The sequence below is a fragment of the Macrobrachium rosenbergii genome, chromosome 6, assembly GCF_040412425.1.
Source record: "Macrobrachium rosenbergii isolate ZJJX-2024 chromosome 6, ASM4041242v1, whole genome shotgun sequence".
Classification (NCBI taxonomy): domain Eukaryota; kingdom Metazoa; phylum Arthropoda; class Malacostraca; order Decapoda; family Palaemonidae; genus Macrobrachium; species Macrobrachium rosenbergii.
Window position 1 is genome coordinate 17,097,055 of NC_089746.1, and position 20,734 is coordinate 17,117,788.

General features: G+C 33.8%; 1 protein-coding gene across 7 annotated transcripts; it reads right to left on the reverse strand.

Annotated features, from left to right (window-relative positions):
- Positions 1-1,033: 1,033 nt before the first annotated feature.
- On the reverse strand, positions 1,034-19,253 carry Gip (hydroxypyruvate isomerase-like protein Gip). 7 transcript variants are annotated; one of them, XM_067104990.1, is made up of 8 exons: positions 18,812-19,253; positions 18,434-18,486; positions 14,805-15,000; positions 9,071-9,182; positions 7,841-8,019; positions 7,229-7,348; positions 6,380-6,475; positions 1,034-1,662 (listed from the first exon to the last, which is right to left on the reverse strand). In XM_067104990.1, exons 3-8 carry the CDS (start codon positions 14,995-14,997, stop codon positions 1,571-1,573), a joined length of 792 nt encoding a protein of 263 aa, XP_066961091.1. In that variant the 5' UTR covers positions 14,998-15,000; positions 18,434-18,486; positions 18,812-19,253; the 3' UTR covers positions 1,034-1,570. The 7 variants fall into 7 exon arrangements, with proteins under 7 accessions (XP_066961091.1, XP_066961095.1, XP_066961094.1 ...); XM_067104994.1 differs by lacking the exon at positions 18,812-19,253 and having other exon boundaries at positions 18,434-18,734; XM_067104993.1 differs by lacking the exons at positions 18,434-18,486; positions 18,812-19,253 and adding an exon at positions 18,528-18,733.
- Positions 19,254-20,734: the final 1,481 nt, after the last annotated feature.

Genomic DNA, 20,734 nt, shown 5'->3' on the forward strand with positions numbered 1-20,734 from the left:
TGATTAACGACCTGATGACGTAAGGATTAGACCTACCTTATTTGGAGAAGACTTAGCAGGAATCCCACTAAATGACTCCTACGGACACTCCAGGGCACACGAGCGCTCTCCCGCGTCCACACGATAAAGAGCACACTTTACACTTTCCCACAGGACCAACAAAGCTTGAAGGTTAATGAAGATAAATCTAGTACGTGGTTAGAGTGACATGTATAAGTACTATAGGCCTAAGAAGGCGGTTGAATAGCTCTCTCGTTACCTGGAGAGAGAGAGAGAGAGTGAGACAGAGACAGAGATTAGAGCTCACCGGTTGTGTGTGTGTGTGTGTGTATGTGTGTGTGCAAGTGCGTTTTTCGCAACGTGGGTTGACAACAAGACTAAGAAAGCCTTCGTGAAAAACACAGGCCTAATAAGGCGGTTGAAAGGCTCTCATTAGAGAGAGAGAGAGAGAGAGAGAGAGAGAGAGAGAGAGAGAGAGAGAGAGAGAGAGAGAGAGAGATTAAAGCTCACCGTGCGTGCATGTGTGTGTGCGCGCGTATGTGTTTCGCAACGTGGGTTGACAACAGGAATAAGAAAGCCTCCATGAAAGAAACCGACTCATCTCCCATCCCGGAGCCTCTCGTAAGCAGATCCTTCTCTTGGCCTAAAGATTCTAAGGTACAACTTTTTTCCACCAAATCATCTAAAACACAATGTCAATAAATACACCAACGACTGAAAAGTAAAAATAAATCGCCAATTAAAGTCTCGGGTATTTGTGAATTATTATAAACCTTTTAAACAGTAAATAATAATTGACGAACTGGAAACTCAAGGGAACTCTGGCTGCAAGGGGGAATGTTTCTGTGGTTACGGAACCTTTCAAGTGAATCTTTAACAGAAAATGTACGTGGATAGATGTGGGCTTGCTTCTCTCTCTCTCTCTCTCTCTCTCTCTCTCTCTCTCTCTCTCTCTCTCTCTCTCTCTCTCTCTCTCAAGTCATTCTTATAACGTACCACCATAGGTAAAATTTAAACAGACTGAAAGAAAGAGGTGGTTTAAATCTTTTATTTTCATACGTTATTCCCTTTGCATTGAGTAATTTATAACTAAATATATAAAGATTTAAGTCTGTTTATCATAATATCTAAGGTGAGAATTAGCAATAAATATTAAGTGAAAATTAATAAAAATTTAGGAGTTAGACTAAATGGTTACATCTTCCAAATATCTAAGTAAGACGTAAGTAAGTGTAAAGACTAGACCCACATTTTAAAACAAAAACTATTTGAGTCATCTTTAGACTGTTTTAAGTAAAGTTTATAAAATTAAGTGAAAATTACAGATTTAATAATAAGACTGAACGCTGATAGCTTCTTAGTTAAGACTGAAAATTAGACATATTTTAAAACAAAAACTATTTGAGTCATCTTTAGACTATTTTATGCAAAGTTTATAACCAAAAGTAAAACAAAAATTATAACAATGCACTTGTACAGGGTGTTTATCCTTACTTATAAATCAACAAATATTCAAATTTCAAACAGATATAACTAGCTCACTTAAGGTACTTTTTAAAGTGGGTTTTGTCTACAGTTGTAGGGAGCACCTGTCAATCCAGTCCAGGGAATTCTCAGAGGTAGTAGATGGCTTGTATTCAGCACCAACGTAGTCGTCATATCCTACAGAAAGATAATATAATAGTATAATAATAATAATGTGGAAAATCACATCAAACAGTAAATATCAGCAGGCGACATCACTCAAGCTGAGCTCACGCTGCTCGCCTCCACCGGCCAATCAGGAGCAAGATAGCACCTCAGACGGTATCAGTTGAGGATATTTTTGCCGTCAGGTCCAAAAACATGGGTTTTACGGAATCTAACGATATCAAAATTAATTATAAACAAATACAAATTGCGCCAAAGTTTCTTCAGCGCAGTCGAGTTTTCTGTACAGCGTATAATCAAGGCCACCGAAAACAGATCTATCTTCCGTTGGTATCGGTATAATGCTGTATGGCCGCGGCCCATTAATCTTTAACCACGGCCCGGTGATGGCATGTCCTATATCGTTGCCAGATGCACGACTATGGCTAACTTTAACCGTAAATAAAATAAAAACTACTGAGTCTAGAGGGCTGTAAGCTGGTATGTTTGATGACTTGAGGGTGGATGATCAGCATAAGAATTTGCAGCCCTATAGCCTCAGTAGTTTTTAAGATCTGAGGGCGGACAGCAAAAAGTGTGGACGGACAGACAAAGGCGGCACAATAGTTTTCTTTTCACAAAACTGAAAACAAGAACAAAATAACAAGACTACGGATATAATAACTGAATTGATTCTAATGGAAACTGATGGATTCCAGCTCATGGGTTCCAAACTGGAATGCTTTGGATATTCCAGCCCAATTACCGTAAATTACCAGTAATGTAAAGAGCTGGTCTATATTAAGGTGTGATGGTGGATATTGAATAACTTAATGATATGTTTCTGGTCATAATTTACATAATGGATTCGTGAAAACTGGATTTTTCAAGAAGAGACTATATATAGATCGTTTGATATCCAATTCGCTCTACCTCCGTGGTACAGCAAAATGGATATCAAACAACATTTGTAGCTTAATGCTTGTATATAAATCACGATGATGTGATAACATTCATTCATATATATATACATGTAGATATATATATATATATATATATATATATATATATATATATATATATATATATATATATATATATATATATTGTCACAATGTGTTCCTAGTACCTGATTATTACACAGCTAATCACAGAATTCAAAAATTTACCTCACTTCAGTCGGATACCTGAACACTCATAAAAATAAAAATTACGACTGAGTACTCTACAGGTAACAGTGATCCCTTAAAAAGCATATTAATCACGTGAAAAATCAAACTAACTTAATCAAAACAAGTGTGAGGTATCAACAATTAAACAAGAAATATACTAGAGCAAAAGGGCATCACTCCATCAAACAACTTTAACTGTTTCCCTGGTCTTAATTCACTTCAGCAAAACTAAAGGAACAAAACATGTTTATCATTTTGCCTTATGCACCTATTCACTGGTGGTCAATAAATGAAACACTTTTTAAAAATTTTAAATACAAAAATTTATTTTTAAATTCAAAATTTATAATTAGAATTCTCCATCTTAAAAAATTCACTACTACTTGAAAACAACACAAAACTTAATTAATTCTTGAATCAAATTATTAAAAACAACTAAATCACAAAAACTTTAATTTATCAAGGAATTAGGTTAATCAAACAAAATTTAAACTGTTAAGAATTACACAAGATTTGAAAATAAAATCTTAGCAAATGAAAATTAAATTAAGTATGCAATGTTAAATTATTAAAAAATACTTAAAATGCTAAGAAAATAAATGTTAAATCACCACTATATAAAATGTGAAAAATCAAGACAATGCAAACACAGTAACACACAAAAATACACAAAAGTTTTACCAATAATAATTTTAAAAGGCAAAATTTCCCTAATATACCTTATTATACCATGGTAATAATAAGTAAAATTCACTTTACCTTACACAAGCTTGTGATAACTTTTGCAAAATCATATGAAATGAAGCTGCTTGAGATTCACTAAACACACTTTTTTGTTAGGCACCATTACACACTTTTCCCACATTCAGATCTCAAAATATTTTATGTTAATAATTTCTCTCTTTTGAAGAAAGAGAGAGAGAGAGAGAGCCACATGAACGGTCTCTAAAATTAGAATGAACAAACTTTAGGATTCCAGTAAGAAATGAAACAATCAGATGACATCACTTCCAGAGCAAAACGTTTTGAACTGCAATCTTACAAAACATGACGTAATCAATCTAGACAAGAGCTTTTACCCTCAAAAAGGTGTATGTGACTTGAACAAAAAATGATATGGGATGCGATCAGAACAATACATGATCAGAGCAATGTAATCTTAAACATGATGCAATTGCCATGTGCTTCAATGCAACACTTGTTTGCATTTCTCAAAAAGGTACACATTTTTACCAGAAAATTATATTTAACACATGTAACATTACGAAATCATTAGTGTTTTTCTCATATGAGACAAAATCTTACACAACTCGATTGCTACTCCCGACCTGTCAACACATCTTTTGTGATGACAACTGAATCAAAACACAACATCTAGTCTAACTCGAAATTCTTTCTCCCACAATATATTATTAAAAGCGTATTAATAATTCTAAATCACCCTGTTAAGTTATCTAAATCATTAACTCTTTTGAGATCTGACATAAGATATTTCAACAATTATTATTATTACACATAACACATGATAACCAGAAGAGTAAATTATCAAAATCATGGAAAGATATACATATTACAAGGCAACAGCATGAATATATATATATATATATATATATATATATATGTATATAGGTATATAGTACTATATATACATATGTGTATACATACATGCATACATACATTTATTCTGAATGCACCTACACAGGCATTCGAAAGTGCATGCATAACCAAGTTTTAAATACCTTATATATAGATGTATATATATATTATATATATATATATATATATATATATATATATATATATATATATATATATATAAAAAAAACATATATAAATATAAAAAAAAATAACCTAAAAACAAAATAATCTAATTCAAAGAAAAGACTCAATTAAAAAATAATAAAAAATCACATCACATTAAATAGACGACCTCATTAAAGAAAAAACTAATACATAATCTATAATAAGCATATGAAGAATAATTACGTTACAATAACTTAATGACAGGTAATCAAAGTGTAATTATTTTATCACTGTATTGATTATCCGTGTCATTAACCTACTAATGTTGCGACGCCACCGGTTCTAGTAACAGTTAATCAGTCAATCGACATACAAAACACAAAGCTTTATTGAAAGCATAAGTTTTCACTTGATTGAGTTTAAAAGATTAATGACTGAGTTATGGAGGCAATACACTGCGCAATAAAAATAAACTTATACCTCACATTGGGATCGATCCCTGGGTAATAGGATTGTCTACGTACAAAACACAAAGCTTATTTTAGAAGCATAAGCTTCCCTCTAACTGAGTTTAAATATTAGCGATTAAATTATGAGAATAATAGAAATGGAGGCAATATTTTGAACAATTAACTACTTGTGCAACAGAAATAGATTGCGACCACATATCTGGATCGATCCCAGGGCTCTCGAGTAAAAGCCAAGGGGGATGGCACCCCACTGGCTCTTCCTGGAGAGCCCTGGGATCGATCCCGACGTGAGGTACAAATTTAGTTTTAAATGCACAGATGATTTTAATTATTATATTTTTATTGTTCTCATAAATCATTCTACCTCACATCGGATCGAACCCAGTACTCTCAAGCAAAAGCCAAGGAGGTAGGAACCCCGTTGGCTCTTCCTTGGGAGCCCTGGGTTCGATCCCGAAGTGATGTATGCACTTGGTTGTAGATGCACATCTAGTTATATGTTGATTTTAATTAATCCATTTTTATTGTTCTCATAAATCACTCTACCTCACAGAGAGGCCTGGGATCGATCCCGATGTGAATAAATCAACCATTTATCTTTAACCTCAATTAAGCGTCATCTTATCCATCAAAAAATGTCACTTCAATATCAGTTTCAAAAGACATTCAACTTTAGAAACTGAAGAAGGCAAATGGATGGATGCATGAAAAGAGAAATGAATGACTGAAAAGGCAAACAAAAGAATAATTGAAAAGGTCAATGACCGAATGACTGAAAAAGCAAATGAATGGATGAAAAGGTAAATGAATTCGTTTGAAAGGCAAATGAATGTAAGAAAAGGCAAATGAATTCATTAAAAATGCAAATCAATGAATGAAAAGACAATTGAATGATTGAAAAGGCAAATGAATGAATAGGCAAATGAATGGATGAAAAGATAAATGAATGATTGAAAAGGCAAACAAAAGAATGAAAGAAAAGGTAAATGAGTGAATGAATGACTGAATGCATGAAAAGGCAAATGAATTGATTTAAAGGCAAATGAATGAATGAAAAGGCAAATGAATAAAAGAAAAAGCGAATGAATGATTGAAAAGGCAAATGAATGATGAATGAACGAAAAGGCAAATGAATGAATGAATGAATGAATGAACGAAAAGGCAAATAAAAGAATGAATTAAAAGGCAGATGAATGAATGAACGAAAAGGCAAACAAAAGAATGCATTAAAAGGCAAATAAAAGAATGAACGAATGAAAAGACAAATAAGAGAATAAATGAATGAAAAGGGCAAATAAAAGAGTGAAAGAATAAACAGGAAAACGATTCAATAAAAAAAAAAGGCAAATGAACGAACGAACTGACCTGCTTCTTTCAATCTACTGAACACGTAGACATAGTCCAGTTCACCTGGGCAAGAGGGCTCGTGGCGATGGGGTGCTTGGGCTACCTGAATGTGACCTGGGCCAAGAGATGTATACGCAATTAGGTCAACAGGAATTTGAGAGAATTAGGGGAAACATTATGTGAATTTCTCTCAAGATATTTCATTTGAATTTTTCTCGATACATTTCATTTCATTTCATTGTATTTTGATCTTATGTCATTTATCATCATTACTGTTGTTATGTCATTAACATTGTTAGTTTAAATTAATGGTCTTTTATTTCTATATATGTATTTTATACATACTTAAAATTAAAATTAGTGGATTTTCTATTGCTATGTGTTATTTTATACATAGGTGAAATTAATTATTTTTTATTAACCTTTTGCTTCAACATTGTTCTGTATTTACACTACCTAATATTCATATATATATCTCATCTCTCTCTCTCTCTCTCTCTCTCTCTCTCTCTCTCTCTCTCTCTCTCTCTCTCTCTATATATATATATATATATATATATATATATATATATATATATATATATATATATATATATATATATATATATATATATATATATATATATATATATAAATGACAAGTGCACATATTTCAAATAAAACATCTCTGTATCCCTGATCACATTCACCAGTGATCAGGAATACAGAAGTTTCTTATTTGAAATATATATATATATATATATATATATATATATATATATATATATATATATATATATATATATATATATATATATATATATATGTATATATATGTATATATATATATATATACACAGCGAACCCCAAAAAATCATCTCAACTCACCGGTCAAAGGCATCAGCTCTTGTATGTTGTTGGCGATGTTTCCAGAGATCATCTGCATATGGAACACGTCCAGCTGGAGCCGCAGGTTGGGGGAGTCGATCTTCTTGATCAGCGTCACAGCTGAAATGATTGGATGTCTGGAATCTCTTCTGGGCATTAAGTCATTTCTCTGTGGTTGATTTTTGTTATCAATCTTGATATTCCATTTCTTACATTTCTCTCACTTTGTCATTTGACAGTTTAGATATTTGCATAGAGCATTACTATCTGTGGGTTGAGTTAGGTTAGGTTAGGGTAGATATTCATTCATTTGCATAGCAGGATTACTACCTGTAGGGTAGGTTACTGAGACATTTATTCATCTAGCAGCATACTACCTGTAGGTTAGGTTAGATTGGGTTAGATACTTATCTACGAGTATTTGTATACCAATATTATTACATTAGGTTAAGGTAGGTTAGACATTTATCTATTGACATAGCAGCATTACTACCTGCAAGTTAGGTTAGGTTAGGTTAGGTTAGGCTAGACATTTATTTACTTGCATAGCAGCATACTACCATTAGGTTAGGTTAGGATAGGCATTTATCTATTTGCATAGCAGCACACTACCTGTAGGATAGTTGTTGAGGAAGTACCCAGGAGTCGACACTGGGTTTATTGGCTCAATCAACCCCACGATGCCCTCCGCGACTAGGCGATTGATGGCATAGCGCAGGTTTGACTCGAATGTTGCCAGATGGGTTGCCTCGTCGTGATCGTGACTCCTCTTGCCAGACATGATGTGTAATCTGGAGTTGAAATGTTGTTGAATGTCATTTGTTAAATAATGTCAAATGCAGCCTTAAATTGCAACAAATTTGTATTTGGGAAGATGGGAAATGTGACAAGAAATTATTTAAAATGTAATCTGACAAATCAATCTCCAGTGTATTACAGTAAATTTATGTATGTTATGTACAATTTGGAAAAAATATCTGGTGTAACATGAAAAAATTAAATGTAATCTGAAGATAAAGTAATGTCAACTGTTATTTGTTAAATAATGCTAAATTTAATGTTAAATTCTGACAAACCTTTATTTGGGCAGAATGGCAAATGTAACACAAAGAAAATCTCAAATGTAATCCGACAAATAAACATTCAATGTATTATGGCAAATTTATAACAAGTGTACTTATAGGAAAAAAATGGCTGGTGCAAAATGAACACAAAATTAACATAAAATATAATATGGCAAATTTATGCCACGTGTAATTTGAAAAAAATGGCTAATGTAACATGAAAAAAAGTTTAAATGTAATCTGGAGATGAAATGCTGTAAAATGTCATTTGATAAATAATGACAAATGTAACATTTAATTGCAACAAATTTGTATTTGAGAAGGAGGGTACATGTAATAATAAATTATTTCAAATGTAATCTGGCAAATCAACGTCAAAAGTATTACACTATATCTATCTCAACTGTAATTTGGGGGAAAAAAGGCAGAATTAAAATGAAAATATCAAAATATAATATGATAAATCTACAACACATGTAAAACAGAAACTGTATGTCAAGTGTACATTGGAAACTTGTGTAAATGTAATAAAAAAAAAAGACCCCAAGTGTAGCTTTTTAAATCATGTCATTCGACAAGATTCTAAATGTAGACATGATTTGTAAAGTAGATTTTTCTGTCTACATTACGTCGAACGTAATATAGACAGATGACTCTGAATATTTAAAATGAATTAGTAAACTGGTTTTGTAAACTAAATAAGTCACTTATAACCAACACTATGATAATAAGTGCTTTAAATCTTACCAAACACTCTTAAACTTGCTCTGGAACTCACTTGTGACAACCGAGTGCTTTCGCGTAGGCAATGGATCTCTCCAGGGACTCCTTGAACCGTTCCTCCTGGCCTGGAACGGCTGCGAATCCTAGCTCCCCTGCTTCCAGGTTTCCTGGAACATCGAAGGAATTGGAATTGGATTATGAAATTTAAGCCAGAGACCAATGAGGTCACTCAGCTGAAAGGACCTTGAGAAAAAGATTGAAAGGGTAACAGGAGGAAAACCTCGCATTTGCACTATAAAACAATTGTTAGGAGAGGGCTGAGGAAAGCCAGATGGAAGGAAGAGAATATGAACGGAGGTACATCGAAAAAATATTTAGGAAACAAAACTTACCGAGTTATCGCAGTTTAAGCCAGGACAATGGCAAGAGAGGTTATTGATCAAAAGGACTAAAGGTCATCTTTCTAAAGACTTTCCTACAATTCACACCTACGCGGATATTTCACTGCCTCTCGCTTTCTCTTACTCTCTTTATGATACCTTTATTTTCCCCGTGGTATTCTTTCATATTGATATGCTCTATACCTTCTCCACAATCGGCTCTTCCATTACACACACACACAGACACACACACATACATACATACATACATACATACATACATACATACATACATACATATATATATATATATATATATATATATATATATATATATATATATATATATATATATATATATATTCTGTATATATGAACACCATGGTATTCTTTGGAAACTTGAATTTCAAGCCAATGGCCCAGACAGGCTTTTTCCACACGAATAGGGTTCGTCTTCGAATAATAATAATAATAATAATAATAATAATAATAATAATAATAATAATAATAATAATAATTTATAATAATAATAATAATAATAATTTAAATATCAACAGGGCTCATCTTTTAATAATAATGTTAATAATAATAATAATAATAATAATAATAATAATAATAATAATAATAATAATAATAATTTAAAATTCAACGGCGACTGTACGCTTGTTCCAAATGAATAGGGTTCGTCTTCTGAATAATAATAATAATAATAATAATAATAATAATAATAATAATAATAATAATAATAATCATTCTACGTCAATGATCCCTGTAGGCTTTTCCACATGAATAGGGTTCGTCTTCTGAATAATAATAATAATAATAATAATAATAATAATAATAATAATAATAATAATAATAATAATAATAATAATAATAATAAAATGAAGGTAGGAAGCACTGCTTTAAACTTTTTTATCCAGCAATCAGGTAACCCACATCAACATATAGTACCTTTAAATCCCAGAGAATCCGAGAACAGGGCCTCTCTCTCTCTCTCTCTCTCTCTCTCTCTCTCTCTCTCTCTCTCTCTCTCTCTCTCTCTTATCGAAATAATATTCATTGCAGACTCCTAACTAAAATTCTCTCTCTCTCTCTCTCTCTCTCTCTCTCTCTCTCTCTCTCTCTCTCTCTCTCTCTCTCTCTCTCAAACTGTGACAAACAGTTCTAAGCCATATCAGTAATAATTATTTACAATAACTAACTCTCTCTCTCTCTCTCTCTCTCTCTCTCTCTCTCTCTCTCTCTCTCTCTCTCTCTCTCTCTCTCTCTTTCTCAGTATCTTATCGATATAATATTCATTGCAGACTCCTAACTAAAATTCTCTCTCTCTCTCTCTCTCTCTCTCTCTCTCTCTCTCTCTCTCTCTCTCTCTCTCAGTCCCCCTGCGCTGGTAGGCCGCATGTTATGCTTAATATTCGATGGGGATTCCGCGCGGAAATACGATTTGGGGAGGGGGAAACCGCAGTGTGGACGGAATTCTCTTTTTCGGATTGTATAAACCTGCAAGAATTGTCATCAGGGTTTTGGGAAAAATTTTTATATACAGGTTTGTGATTTCTTATTGTGTATATGCATATGCATTATATATACATATATATACTGTATATGCATATATATATATACATGTAAATATATACATATATATTTATATATATATATATATATATATATATATATATATATATATATATATATATATATATATATATATATGATTATTATCACTTTTGTACATTCATTTATACACATATACAGGTGAAAAATAAGAAACAGGGTATAGGTTTCTTATTTTTCACCTGTAATATATATATATATATATATATATATATATATATATATATATATATATATATATATATATATATATATAAAATTCAGAAGATAAACCCCAGTTCATATGGAACAACCCCACAGAGGACATTGGCTTGAAATTATTATTATTATTATTATTATTATTATTATTATTATTATTATTATTATTATTATTATTATTATTATTATTATTCAGAAGATGAACCCTATTAGTATGGAACAAGCCCACCACAGGGGCCACTGACTTGAAATTCAAGCTACCAAAGAATATTATTCATTTGAAAGAGGTAACAGAAGGTAAGAGGAAATACAGAAAGAAGAGATCACTTATTAGAAAAGAACAAAAGATAAATTACTTACTAAATAAATAAAAATATAAAGAAACTGGTAAAATTCAAGGTGGACTGTTTTTGGGTGGTAATGCATTGCATCCTCGCCTGAACTTTTGGGGTTCTAATTGCGCAACATCCTCACTTCTCTCTCTCTCTCTCTCTCTCTCTCTCTCTCTCTCTCTCTCTCTCTCTCTCTCTCTCTCTCTTAAAAACAGTGACAAACGGTTCCAAGCCATATCAGTATCAATTTACAATAACTAACTAACTAACTATCTCTCTCTCTCTCTCTCTCTCTCTCTCTCTCTCTCTCTCTCTCTCTCTCTCTCTCTCTCTCTCTCTCTCTCAAAAACAGTAACAAAAAGTTCCAAGCCATATCATTAATAATTTACAATATCTCTCTCTCTCTCTCTCTCTCTCTCTCTCTCTCTCTCTCTCTCTCTCTCTCTCTCTCTCTTAAAAACAGTGACAAACGGTTCCAAGCCATATCAGTATCAATTTACAATAACTAACTAACTAACTCTCTCTCTCTCTCTCTCTCTCTCTCTCTCTCTCTCTCTCTCTCTCTCTCAAAAACAGTAACAAAAAGTTCCAAGCCATATCATTAATAATTTACAATATCTCTCTCTCTCTCTCTCTCTCTCTCTCTCTCTCTCTCTCTCTCTCTCTCTCTCTCTCTCTCTCTCTCTCCATTTTGCCGTTATGCCTGCAATTCACATCTCCCAATAAATCACAATAATATTCAGATATCGTATCCAGTTATTGAGTTGAATATAGAATTTAGGCCAAAGGCCAAGCACTGGGACCCATGAGGTCATTCAGCATTGAAATGGAAATGGACAGTAAAAGGTTTGAAAAGTGTAACAGGAGGAAAGCCTCGCAGGTGCACTATGAATCAATTGTTAGGAGAGGTAGGAAAGTAAGACGGAAGAAAGAGAATACGAAAGGAGGTACAGTAAAAGGAACGAAAGAGGTTGCAGCTAGGGGCCTAAGGAAGGGACGCTACAAAGAACCTTAAGTAATGCCTACAGTGCACCGCATGAGGTGCACTGATGGCACTATCCACCTACGGGGGTATCCAGCTATTGCACGTAACATAAAATCCTAGAATTATTTAATTTTATTCAGAGGAAATTACGCCAATTTTAATGACCAACCAATCAGCCAGTTTGATAGAAATCGTACACTAACATCAAAGACAAGAGAAAATGTTTGTGAACACCTTATCTGATAATATAATCTGATTATCGCTTCCTTCTAAGAAGCTGTTTGTTGTAAGTCGTATACTGATAAGCTATGTGACCCACTAATATTATTATTATTATTATTATTATTATTATTATTATTATTATTATTATTATTATTATTATTATTATTATTATTATTATTAAATATACAATATGTACATATACATAACTGTGGATTTGCTTCTGCATTATTATTATTATTATTATTATTATTATTATTATTATTCAGAAGATTATTATTATTATTCAGAACAAGACCACCATATTGAACAAGACTTGAAATTATTATTATTAATGACTTGATTATTATTATTATTATTATTATTATTATTATTATTATTATTCAACTGTGCGTATTCTACCCACCCCCAACCTCACTTGAGACGATGGTTCCAGCTGTTGAGAGAGAGAGAGAGAGAGAGAGAGAGAGAGAGAGAATACAGTTATATATTTTTGTAATGGATTATCCATCATTAACAGCAATAAATTTCAAGCATAATAAAAATACATAAACTCATTTGAAACACTTTTAAAGAAATATATTTGTACCTTCCTAACCTACATACGGGTTCTTTGGAGGCATAGGCTTTTCAGGGCCATAGACCTAGAAGAATTAATCAATATAAGCCTCAAAGAGAAATCACAGATATATGTAAGAAGATAATCTTAATTAGCTGACTCAAAGTAAAAGTTAAAATACGATGAAGGAGAGAGAGAGAGAGAGAGAGAGAGAGAGAGAGAGAGAGAGAGAGAGAGAGAGAGAGAGAGAGAGAGAGGAAATTTTGTCAGTAAAAGGCCAGAATCTAAATTGTTGTCTAAAGACCTCTGACTTAAATCAGCTGAAAAAATAATTAAGCATTTCTGATGAACCAATACTAATATAACATTGGCCGCTTCGTTTTGGCATTCTACGATTCTTGTAAAAGAAATTAACTGTTCCAGGCTGTGGAGACCGGAAAAGAAGGACGTTCCAGTCAGATATTCCAATCACTCTCTGTGAGAGAAGTCTACAAGCAACAGCCACAATACCTGATGTTTTTATATATCTGTAAATTAACAATCTTGAATTTGCTACTATGAATTTCAGGGAAGCATAAAATCAAACTATATATGCAAAGGAACCACAATAAAATTCGTAAAGAAACGACTGAAATTCTGTCAGTTAGATGCAAAATACTCACATCAAATTTCACAGTAGCTGATATATATATATAATATATATATATATATATATATATATATATATATATATATATATATATATATATATATATATGTGTGTGTGTGTGTGTGTGTGTGTGTGTGTGTGTGTGTGTGTGTGTGTGTGTGTATACATATACAATCTTAAATTTACGATTGTAAATTTCAAGTAGGTATAAAACCAAACAATAAATACAAAAAACTACACCAAAATCTATAAAAGAAACGACTCTATTTCAGTCAGATGAAAGCAAAATAAAACTAAACCTAGACTCACAATGCATCACACTTGGCGAAACGAAGCAACTTTATCAGTTCAACATCCACCACGCGTATCTCTCCACACGAATAGTCTTGAATTTGCGACTATATCAAGGAAGTCAAACAATATTTACAAAGAACCACCATAAAATCTGTAAAGGAAACGACTGGATTTCAATCAGATAGAAGCAAAAGAAAACTAAGCCTAGACTCACATGACGGCAGATCTGGTGACAACTAAGCAACTGGAGCCATTCAACTCAACCACGCGCAACTCAAAACTGGGACGTTGTAAAGATCCGCAACCCCAGAGTACACATGTAAAGATTGGCTATCCTCGGAATGAACTTGTTAACATCAGCCACCCCCCAGTACTGAACACGGCGAAAGGACATTCCATTTGGCCGACAACAAACAGATGCACCGCCAGTATCAGAATGAGCTTGTTAACATCAGCCACCCCAAATATTAGCTTGTTAAGATAAACAACCCTCAGGTACTCTGGGGTTGCTGTTCTTTACAACGTCCCAAAACTGACTTCCTCTTCATTTACTCACCAGGATCCGAGTTGATAAGGACCTGCTTCAGTCCCGCTTCCCTAAGGGCACTCGCCACATCCTCAGCAGGCACCGAGTAAGGGAAGGCGCACTCCACCGCCAAAAATCCAGCTTTTCTGGCAGCCTTGTAACGGGCCAGCAGACCCCCGGCTTCGGTAAACATGAACGTCAAGTTGGCAGCCACCTTCATCATGACCTGAAATCAGGATATTTTCGTCATAACCAGGTCACTTTCGACGTTACTTGAAAGTTGGTAACTTTCAATTAGGCCTACCTGAAATTATGTCACTTTTTTATTAGCTATGTTGAATGTATGTTTTTTGTCCAAAAGAACGCTCTCGATCTTGTGTTTACGTTTGTTAAAATGTACGTTTAGCGTCTAAAAGAACGCTCCCTATTTGTTTACATTGTATTAATATGTGGAAATTTAAGTAGATTTATTGAGTATTGCTAAACTTTACTTATATGACAATTGTGGAGTGTGTTTAATCAGGTATATATGTGTTTGTGTTGTAAAACAATTATTGTTTTGCCCCCTTTATGAGGGTGACGCCTTTTGAAGTTCCCCATTCCCTGTGCTGTGTCGTATTTATGCCCGTTCTTTTCAGAGTTTCTTGCTATTTTTATATTGAAGTTGTAAATTGATGTACCAATTGTGTTTTGTATCTTGGTTGTACCGTTATTGTGAATTTTTGAGTGAACTGGGAATTATAAAAAAGAACTGTGGAACCTGTTACGTTCTCCCCAAGCTGTTTGAATTTTGAATTTTTTGTGAGAGGAAATAAACGATTGAAGGAAGCGCGCGTTTTTCTCTCTCCCGTGAGAAAGTTTGAATATTGAGGAGATAATGTCTCACGATGAGGGGCCAGAGGCCCCAAATAACCTACAAGCTAAAAGCAAGTTGCTTTGGGATAAAAACAATGAAATTGGACGTTTTAGATTACATATATGAAATGGTTCCAGTATTTCAAGTTTCCCTGAATCTAAATGAGTATAACAGCAAAGGAAAAACTGCTTTGTAAACTTATTTTTAATAACAGATCAGTTTTAAATGTTATATTTCTAATTACGTACAAGGTTTAATTCAGTTATCTTATTATCCTTAATGAAGTGATTTCTGTGTGGCAAGGGAAATTACGACATGCAGCTGATCATTAAACTGTGTATTGTAAACCAGCAATTCCTAAAGTTATTTTTAAGATTTTACGAGTTTTTTTCAACTAACCCCTAAATATTTTCAGACTGAGGCTGCGTTTCCTTCTTAAAATTTAAATGATTAGGACACACTCCCAACTCCAAGTCCCTAAAAGAGAACCAATTTCATACCTACATACTTTAAAAACTTTAAAAAGTACCTCTTAAGTAACAAGATTCCTTAAAACAAAAAGACAATGCATCAATAACTTTTGCTTCCGTATTCAAACCTCAAGGAACGCAAGGCATTCGTATCGACATAGGCCTATACACAACAAACCTCCAATATTTCAATGGCTAAATCATTAAAGTGTCGTGCAAAATATCATGCGGAAGAACATTTTACATATATTATTCTACGTGTCGTGCAACCAAACCGAAATACGTTAGAATACTTTACATTATTGTAAATATTTTACGAGAGGTTGTGAGGTTTAGTTTCCGCTTTCTGTCGGCCATTATTGGAACGTGGTTTGATTTAGTTGCATTGGGAGAAAAATTGAATTATTAGCTGGTGAATAAATAAACAACTCGATAAAATTCCAAAAATAAGTTTTGAAAAAACACTATTATTAACTGTCACTCGACTTTCACAACATCTTCCACCTACTTTTAAAAGTCACACAGCGAATTATAAGTCTAGACTAACCGTTAATTAGTCTCCTGTCCATATTGTCAATGTTTTCTACTCCACACGAAAGAGAAATATTGCCATTTATACTCAGCACTTTTATTGCTACGTTCTGACACGTAATAAAGAAATATAAAAAGCTTTTACCACAAAAAGTGCTGGGAAACATAGAATAAAATTACCTTTACCGGTGTCATGCAAGCAGTAGCCTAATTACCCCACCCCAACCAACCCCCGCTTGCACACTAGCAAGACTTCTCGCCGCAACACCTAGCAACCTTGAAATGACGCTTATTAAAAAATGCATTTATCGGTATTCCACGTTTTCTTTCTCTTTCGACTATAACCTTTCATTCGAAACTCCATTTTTTCATAAAACTAGTCATTCCAATAGGACGGGATATTTAAGTAACCTAACAAAGAAGAAAACATTTAAACACCGTTTTCTTTCGTACATTCATAACCATTTTTCTTCACGGTACTTATTTTACACAACGGAGACGTGATACGAATGTTTTCACGCACGTCTTTCTTCGTTTTTTTTCATGGTACACGAACGTCAAACCACACCACAACTGCTGAGAGAAATCCACTGAATAAAATAAAACACTAAGTCAGTCCATGTGACACGTATTCTCTTGCGTTTATCAAGTACGTTGCACAGAGCAACAATAATAAACTGAAGCTGGTCATTCTTATATTAACAGACACTGCTGAAAGAAATCCACTGGGAAAATTAAGACATAAAACACTCGGTCTAATGAGCCAATCCATGTAGTTCGTACTCTTGCATTTATCCAGTTCGTTGCACAGAGCAAGTGAGCAACAATAATAAACTGAATCTAGTCATGCATATATTAATAAACATTGCTTGATTCCCACGCTGCAACTGACGGGATAACCCAGATAGATAAAGTGATACACGTGGGAAAAAATATTTTTAATAATTACGTAAATAATCCACTTTATTGTGCACTGACTCTAGTGTGATTGGGAAAAATCGATGGTCTTTTATTTGGTGTACGGAGCGAGACAAATAGTTAGTTATAAATGATTTGTTTAACCAGACCTCTGAACTCTTTTAGGGTTCTTCTCGGGCTTGGAGAATAATTTATAGACATTCGACCCTTTGACAAGTTCTGAAATTTCTGCTGTTGACAATATATTTCAGCAACAGAACAACAAATATATATATATATATATATATATATATATATATATATATATATATATATATATATATATATATATATATATATATATATATATATATCGATAATATTCGTAATCTCTTGATAAATCATAGTACAATTCTCTACAAGACTTAAAAAAAATCTTCATATTAATCAACATCTAATATCTAAATACAGATTAAGCTTTAAATCATTTCAGTATTTTTCAAAACGGTGCACAAACGTAAACAATCATAAATAAACATATAACAAATATGGCAACCTACTATTCCTATATCACCCCTCCTTTATATAACATCTCATATCTATGCAATCGTGAGCCGGCCGCAAGAGCTGGTAAACATTGGCAGATAGCAACATAGGAATCTACACAAATGGCAAGGAAATATTCGCTATCTACACCTTCTGGGTATTTTCTGGTACACATATGATTCATGTTTACCCATCAGTATCCAGTATACATGTAAACAGAGGATTTTAACTTACATTTGTATGATAAACAGGAACCTGAACGTAGCTTTCTGGGAGGAGAAACGACCGATTTGGCACAACTTGGAATAAATGTCGTCTGCTTTTACTTAATTTCATCTATATTTGAGCAAGTTGCCTACCTTCTTGCAGGAGAATGTTGCAGTGATGTTGACGAGCACCTGTCTCGTTGCAACTGAAAGTACAAACAAAGGTCGATCTACACAATACACTCACTAAGTAATCTCTGGACTGAGTCGTCGAGTGACGTATGATCGAAGTTTGAAGTTTGAGACATGCTAGAGCTTAAATTGCTGGCCCCGTTAGCTTTGAAATTGAATGCTTCCTCAACGTTGTACGAGTACAAAAACAATGGATGGATGTCAAATGGCAATTGGGAATGTATTGAGCTGTCAGTGTTTCTTTAACCATTTATATAAAAATTCTGGTTAATCGTCATTTTTACAACGGTAAAATACATATTTTCACCAAAATAAGACTCGTAAGGAGAAGTTGCTTACATTATTACAGCTGAATTATTCACATATAGTTTCAAAGCATCGACGCACTTCGTCATTTATATGAAGGATCGTCTGATTTCTGCATAAATATTCAATTTCGAGCATCGCACTTTCATGATAAACACAGTATCCACACCCCTAATTCCTTGCTTCAAACTAAAGTTTTTTCTTCTTCTTTTGCTAGAAGCACTGTGTAAAGTATCTCCAGGTTTATTGACAAAAAACTCGTAGTCATATATTTCTCGTATTGTTCTCAGCCCTTTCTCGTAAAAATAACAAAAAAAGAAGGGGGCTTGTAAATTATTCTTCTCGTCGATTTTTCGGTTAGAATTTCCACTGAAGACAAGTACTAGTAGGCCTGTGTGATTGCGTATGTTTTACATAATGGCTACAGAGCAATACATATTCATATACAGTAACAGATTAGTCCACAAAGCCCAGTCATTCTGGTGTCAACGTAGGAACCTGATGAAGCTGGCGGAAGGAATGAGAAGAGTCCACAGTATGTAGCAATCGCCAAGCTGAAACCAGTTTATCAGCCGTTGACATGAGTGGAGAGAGACAGACAGGTAGCACGTGCTCACACATAATGGACCGTGTTAATTTACATTTGCAGCAAAGAATCCTTCAGAATAAGCACACAAATGTGTTGCACAATCTTGCTTTTATAGGTCTACTCAGCGCTCAGCAGAAATATGACTTTCAAGACTGTTAAATCTTAATTAATCAAGGGTCTTGTAGCTCCTGTCGTAACAAGCTCTTGATATATTAAGCGTTAGGTCTAACAAAGAAATCTTGACTGCAACCTTTATGCATAGAGTTTGTAAATTTGTTTTCACTGTCATTCAGCTTTGTATTACTCACACACGTAGGCTACACACAAACCTTGTAAACACACTTCTTTTGGTCCACAAACTCATAATGTTTAATTCCATTCTTAACCGGGTTCACCGACCGCTCTGCTTCCCTGAAAATCGTCTCCATTGGTTGGTCGGAGTCAGAAAGTCAGCCATCAGACCTCTGAATGGCTTTCACACACCATGCAACACTTAAAGACCACCTTAGGTCAAGGGCCCATCCTGACATAGGCCGACTTCATCTCAACTAACCACCATGGCTCTGTAAACATATCAGTTGACTGGAAAAGTCCAGAGGTCTACAACATCCTTCACAACCCTGTCACACTTGCCCTAGGCCAAGGTCCTGTACTGGCAAAAGCCATTTTAATCTAAACCAACTAAACGACCAATTAACCTTCGGTCTGTCTTCACAAGTGTTCCTGCCGCTGTAAATACAGGTAATGACCGTGGATGCAGAATATGCTCTTGCTTCTGACGTCGTTTTACATGATCTTTAAGAGGAAGGATTTGGAAGAAAAAACACTTATTAGGAGCGTAGATTGTTAACTTCTGTAATGGATGTATACAAAGTGATACAATACACTAGACTAAGAAAGAACTAAACGAGAAATATACTGTTCTTTAAGTTTTATCAACTTCCATTCTTCCCAATGACTTTCCATAACCTTTCAGTTATCGTCATCGATAACAAAACCATTCTAGAACCTTCGTGTAACTTATTTGTTTTATTGTATTTCCTATGAGTTAATCTTTTGTATTATTTTTTACTTCACAATTAATGCTAACAGGTTTAACTAATATGCTGAGCTGTGATTTTTATTTTGCTATAAATTTTCCTCATTTAATCCTTTTCCTTCTTCCCAGTGGTATGGGGTGTGGGGTGGAGGGAGGGCAGCCAACAAAGACGCCAGCCACCCAACAAACCCCTTGGGCACGGAACAAACATTGCATAATCATTTGCAAGCGTTGTATGTTTAGCAATGAAAATCATATAATTATGTTCTATTGCGTCACAAATGGTCAGTTCTGTCAGACTTTATTCAAAATATGTTACGGTTAAAAA